We start from the raw sequence: 7,027 nt of genomic DNA, 5'->3' as shown, positions 1-7,027 counted from the left end.
GGTATCTTGTGATCAAGGTGAGCTTCCTAACCATCGGAATAATTAATTACAATTTCAAAATTTTTTGATACATTAGTTTTACATTTTCTTTATTTCGAGAATTTCAAAATTTCTTTCCCCCCTTTTTTCTTTTTTACTGCATTCTTATCTGGATTTAATTCTGGCATTTATACTCTCGAGGTGAGGAAGATCACCATGACTAGTTAATAATTGTTATATTCTATGTATGTGAATTTATTAGTTATCTCTGAAGAAGGCTCAAAAATGAGCCGAAACATGTAAGCGCTTTAGTAAAATAAAGAAGTTTCACGCTACGATAGTCGTGTTATTTGCGCAACATCTCCCGCGCTTGACTCCTACTGCCCTTGTTCTTTCATTGTTTTTTGATTTACAAGGAGTCTTAGTTAGGTTGATTTATTATACATCAATAAGTAATACTAGACCAATATTTGAACAACACAATTAATAGATTATATATAAATTCACACTAAGATATTAAGCAGTAAGATCGATCTTAGATCGAATGTGGCATTTATTCAATTTGATTGATTTACTTTAATGTTTATTATTTATTTTATTTTTCAGCATGGAATGATAAATCTGTGAAGCTCTTATTTACATTATATAAAGATCATCAAGATGCTTTTCAAAGCACTTCTATTAAAAATGATGTCGTTTGGGATAAAATTAAAATGCAAATGAAGACTGATAAAGGATATAATTTGACTAGGCAACAGATAAAAGATAAATGGACGAATATGAAAAAAAATTACTTACGAGTTAAAGATCATAATAAAATGACAGGTGCTGCACCCAAAACTTATCGGTATTATAATGAAATGGATGATTTATTTGGAGATAAACCAAACATAAATCCTATTGCAATTTCATCAAATATGAGAGCTAAAGATGAAAATATATCGACTACATGTTCGGATGACGATAATATAACAGAAAGTAATCAACATAAAGCAAAGAAAAGTAAGGTCGAACGACAGTTATCTTCGTGGACAGACAAATTTATTCAGTATACTAAAGAGCAAGAGGATCGACGTGAGCAGCGTCAAAAAGAAAAAATAGATGCTATCAACAATGCAACAGATACATTTCGTGATGCAATGCAGAAATTAATTGAAAAACTTTAGATTTTGAGTTTTTAAATTTTTTTACATTCTTTTCCAATGTATTAGATTAATTAGAATTTTGGTTCAACATACTTTATCTTTTCTTTAATCTATTATACAATAGCGAAAACAAGCATAAATAAATGTTTCTTTAAAAGACTTGCTTGCTATTGGATTAAAAGTAAGCTTTAATAAGAATATTATTTTGGTTTTATATTTTGCTTAATGTCAATTGCTGTGATACTATTATCAGTATTATCTTATTTTTAGTTTATCTGTTAAAATATTATAACTAGTTATAAAGCTACTTTCCAAAGCATTTCTTAAAAAATATCTAATATGATCACTCAGTAATGTTTGAAACTTTTTTATGCAACATTTATTAAAATAAACTACTCTTTATTAACTTTATAAACTTATAACTATATATATAACTGATTATATTTTAAATCTGTTTTGTTCTCATATTATGTATTATGTATTATTCTGTTATGTGTAATTATGGTAGAGATTTTGAAAGATAAGTTTAATTAATTTTAATACAGTTTATAAAACAATTATTATATTGTATTATATGTTTATGTTATGCTATTTGTAATTAAACATAAACTTTTATAAAACATGGATTAGTTTTTAAGTTGCTCTTAAAAAATAATAAGGAAGTAACAATATTTTTTGCCATGTGATATTTTATGTTTTACAACTTTATTTGTAATAAATATTTTAATTTTAAATTTGATTTATCATGTTTATTTTAATTAAAATTTAATACACACAATTAAAAGGAAAAACAGATTTACGCATAAAATGTTTTATTTTTAAAAATATTTTACAATAGTAAAAGAAACAATTATTAATCTCTCTATCTCATATTTTAATTTATTTTGATATAACATTCCATTTTAATTTAACATAGATAATGTTTGAGCTATATAATCTCTTTTATGAATACCCTCCATATTTTCTTCTGCATTTAATTGTTCGATATTATCTTCTATATTCATTTCATTATTTACTACTTCGTTATTTAATATGTAGTCTTCAATATCATCATCCACACCGTCAAGACATATGTTATGAAGGACACAACATGCTAAGATAGTTTCAGGAATAAGATCAACTCGAGTCATGTGTAAATATTTTAAACGACGGAATCTTCCTTTCAACAGTGAGATAGCTCGTTCAATAGATTGTCTACTTTTACTTATATGTTGGTTAAAATTCTTCTGTTTCTGAAAACAAAGAAAAATTATGATAAATGAACAAACAATAACTAGCAAATGTATTAAAAGATTTTTGAGATTTTTCTCTGTTTATTCTCAGACAACATATATGTCAACATGTACGTCAACATGTACATCTTAATATTGTTTTTTAACCATACATGTTGTCTAAGTTCAATTTAATTTCTTTACCCTTGTAAGATGACCGTTGTCTCTGTATGGAGGCAAACACCATCCTAAAACCGGATATGCTTTATCACCAATGATAAATTCTTGATCTGGAAAGAAATTGTTTATATTTCTGTGGACAGCATGCCATAAATCACTATTTCTGAATACTCTTAAATCTCCCACAGATCCAGGATATCCTGTAAAACAGTCAATAAATCGTAGGTCAGCGTCACATACTACTTGCAAAACAATAGCATATCTGCATTTGCGTGTATTGTATATTTCAGGATCCATCTAAAAATGAAAAAATGTTTTTGTAATTATTATACACACTAGATAAAAAATTATTAGGAATTAGGAAACATACTTCTGGTGCAGGAATTTCAATATGTGTACCATCTATGGCGCCAACAACATTAGACAATCCTGAAATTCTCTGGAATTTAGTTTTTGTATTTAATAAACTATCTCCTGTTGGCCAAGATATAATTTCTCCTGATATTGAATTTAATGCTTTAATAACTCTTTTAATACAATGAGAAAGTGAAGATTTTCCTAAATCGAATTTAGATCCAAAAGATCTGAAATAACGAAAAGATTATAGGCATACAAAGTATAAATAGTAGAATTTTAAAATGATGCAATAAAATTGAAGCAACAATATTTACCTATAAGAATTAGGAGTAGCTAATAGCCAAAGAGTGGCTAGCAACTGTTTACGAACAGAAATTGTTGAGCGACCAGTTGATTTTTGTCTCAATAATAAATTTCCAATTTTATTTTCCAAATTATCAAAGATAGCTGTACTTATTCGGAAATGTTCTTTGAACTGTTTTGCAGATAATCTTGGTATTGTATATTCTACAAAACCTTCAACTCGCACTGCTTTCCTTTTTTTGCCGCGTGTTCGTGGATTTGCCTCAATATTAATGACTTCTTGCACCAATTCCTCATCATTTTCACTATCGCTATTACTATCAATTCCTAATCTATTAATAATCTCCAAAAAATATTGACTTGCAGCACAAGCTACTAGTGCAACAACCTGCCTTTTGTTTGCTGCCATGAATACTGAAATAAATCATAAAACAAATTATAAAAATTAACTTAGCAAGCAAGAGATTATGTTCAATCATTTAATTTACAAGATAGAATATAACTTGACGAAAAGCATATTATATGAATTACAAAATCCAATTAATTTTTTTAAATAGGAAACATTATGTAGAAATTAAATATTATCAAAAAGAGAAAAAACTAGAGAATCTAAAAAATCATAGGTTCTTATAAAAAAACAAAACAAATATTATTGTTTCTTAAGTTTAGTAAAGAATGTCAAAATTAAAAAGTTAAAAAACATCGTCTCTTAGAAGGGATTCATCACAAACCGATCGCTAGCTTCCCACGTGAAAAGCTGAAAAATTGAGCTCTCCACTTGAATCGGTCACTTACGAACGGAATCTCTCCCTACCATCCCACATTATCCAAGACCGTTCCAAAATAACTGCTACCTTAGTTAACTATATCCCCCTCCAAACCTCCAACCAACAAGGTTGACCAAGGTTGATTTTGGAACGCACCCCAGGAAGGTTGGTACCTTCCTCCCCCCCTGCAAAGGGGCGACCGACTCTCGCCCTCGACTCTCACCCCCCCGTCCCCCTGCAAAGGGGCGCACGACTTCCACGCTCGTCAAACATTCACACGTACAAGTCTATTTATTCCTCGGTTTATTTTGCTTACATTTAAGCAATAGAAAGGTCACTATTACGATGCAGGGGGGGGAGCAGGGGTGAGAGACGAAGGTGAGAGCCGTGCGCCCCTTTGCAGGGGGGAGAGGAGATGAGAGTTGAAGGTGAGAGCCGCGCGCCCCTTTGCAGGGGAAAGAGGGGATGAGAATTGAAGGTGAGAGTCGTGCGCCCCTTTATAGGAGGGAGTGGGGTGAGGTTCGAAGGTGAGGGTCGTGCGCCCCTTTGTAGGGGGAGGAGGGGTGAAAGTCGAAGGTGAGAGTCGGGCGCCTCTTTGTAGGGGGGAGGGGAGGTGAGAGTCGAAGGTCAGAGTTATCTAAGCTGTGTAAAGCAGTTAAAGAATTACTAACTTTAACTGTTAATAACTTTTTAACGAAGGACGAGCGACGGCTAAAACCTTGGAGGTTACTCAGGGTTATGACCTTGACAATATATGTCAAGGTCAAAGTCATTGGTGTGGGTCCCCTAATCGGAACTTTTACCCAAATCTTTTATACAGATGATACATATATCATTAGATTTAGTAAATTTTGTGATATAATGGTTTTCATATAATAATTTTTGAAGGGGAATAAAGCCATGATGACTTGGGTTGGAATGTATCATATACAAAGAATTTCATCAAACAGCATTGCTCAATACTCTGCAATCATTAGCTGATCCAGGATATCCTATATGTACATTAGTAAATAGATAATCTGCTGTACATATTCCTTGCAAAATTATTAAATGTGTCATGTATCTATTTTGATAACATCTTTGCTGAATACTTGGTACCATAACATTTATATGGCAACCATCAATCACCCCAATTTTACACCTTAAATATTTTATGGTTATTTACTACATTATTTTTTATTAATAAGACATAACAATTTGTTTTAAATACAACATTTAGTCAAACCTGGAAAACCGGCGATATTTCTAAATTTTTCTTCTATATTGACTCTTTCATTAATAGTAGGCCACTGTATTAAAATATGTACTAATTTTAAAATACAGTTTATCCATGTAGTAATGCAATTAAAAACAGTTGATGTTGCAACATCGAATTTGTCTCCAATTTGTATCATGGATGTTTGATGTGCCAAATAATATAAAACTATTTGTTGCACCCTTTTGGGGTAGTACAGGTTCATATCCTCCAGTATGTGCCTAAAATTATGTTAAAATTATTTTAAACATTTTTATATTTACTAGAGATTTTAAATTAATTTGCAAAAAAATTCAGAAATATTGTAAGTTTTCCAGTTATTATTAATTATTGCACTTAAAACAAATTGTGTTCTATTAATATAATATACTGTTAATGATAAAATCAATCAGTCAGTGTCGGTCTCTCGGTGCCAATTAAAAGCAAATCGACCGACCGACTTAAGCCGTCTGCGCTACTGGGCCTCTACCCTCTGCCCTTTGGTCGGCCGCATAGGAGATCCAGCTCACCAACACCTCAATCCGTTCACCGTTCACCTATCAGTAAGTTTTGAATTTTCTTGTCTTCTGTTTCCCGTTTTTTTTTCTCTTAGGTCCACACAAAAAAATATAACTCCTATTGTAGTGCGCGTTAGAGGTTCCGCGAGAGCCACCCGCTCACGAGGTCGCAATCCGACCGTGCCCAGAAGTCCGCGGGGCCGCCAACCCGAACTCGACCCAGCTGCGATACCCCATTAGAAAATATAAACACCGAAATTTCTTACTCCCCTATTCCTCCCGACGACAATGCTCCCTTAGGCCTATCCATCCCTTCCGCCCCTGACCCAATACTCCTCGATATCCTGCAATATTCTCCTCCTCCCATATCTGAACGATTCTCTCCCCCTGACCCTCTCGAACAACCAATTCCACCCCCTTCTCTAGATCAATTCCCAACCCCTCCTCCGGCTTTATCTCCCATTGGTCTTTCCCCTAAAGAATGGGATCGGATGTTCCGATTCTATTCCGCGGCTCACAATGAAGCCGATCAAATAGTTACATTGTATATCCCCGGCAATCCCACTCCTTACACAGTCCTTTACAGACACCTCCAACCCTTGTGCTCCTACACCGCCTTCCTCACCAGCACCTTATAATCCCATCCCTCTCCTAGCCTATACACAAACTATACACAAAAAAATACACTCACCCCATTCCACACTATGTACTTATTTATTCATTCGGGTCCGTAATTGTAAACGCGACATACACACACATACACATTAGATAAGTTTAGCAATAATTTATACCGCCAGTTTACATATTATTTATAATCATTTTTTTCTCTCTCTATCATTATGTTTTTATAATAAATTTATGTTAATTTTAAAATGAACATCTTTGCCCAATAGGGCATATTTATTTAAAATCTCTCGTATCCCGTATTCCAACTAGCTTCTTAAGTTCGCACGTGGTTCAGTCTTGGGTAAAAAGGATTAAGTTCCTTGACTCGAAAGTAGGACCGACGTTCGCAAAGGAAACAGGTGTCATAGGGTCCCTTCGGGACGCTGATCCATATTCCAGAGCAATAAAAGGTACGTTCGACTCTCGGGTGTTCGCCTCTGAGCGCATATTTGAGAGACTGAGTCTAAGCGTCCTTCCACACCCTCTCATTTCCCTCCTTATCTCCTTCAATCAAACCTTCCGAGAGCTTGGACGTAACATTATCATCATAACCATTCAACACATTTTGTCCATTGAACTTCCTTAAGACATAGGGATGTCTTAAATGTTTCTTGGATATATGTAATGTGAGGATATGATGACTGATTGATTTTATCATTAACAGTAT

General features: G+C 33.4%; 1 protein-coding gene across 1 annotated transcript; it reads left to right on the top strand.

Annotated features, from left to right (window-relative positions):
* Positions 1-585: 585 nt before the first annotated feature.
* LOC108731764 (uncharacterized) lies at positions 586-1,145 on the top strand (the record flags this gene model as incomplete). Its single annotated transcript, XM_018462270.1, has 1 exon — positions 586-1,145. A coding segment is annotated over one exon (560 nt), but the record flags the coding sequence as incomplete, so codon positions are not given.
* Positions 1,146-7,027: the final 5,882 nt, after the last annotated feature.

This window comes from Mycetomoellerius zeteki, unplaced genomic scaffold (genome assembly GCF_001594055.1).
Source record: "Mycetomoellerius zeteki isolate Tzet28-1 unplaced genomic scaffold, Tzet1.0 scaffold1356, whole genome shotgun sequence".
Lineage (NCBI taxonomy): Eukaryota > Metazoa > Arthropoda > Insecta > Hymenoptera > Formicidae > Mycetomoellerius > Mycetomoellerius zeteki.
Note: the sequence above shows the minus strand (reverse complement) of the source record. Positions and strands in the feature narration are given on the sequence as shown.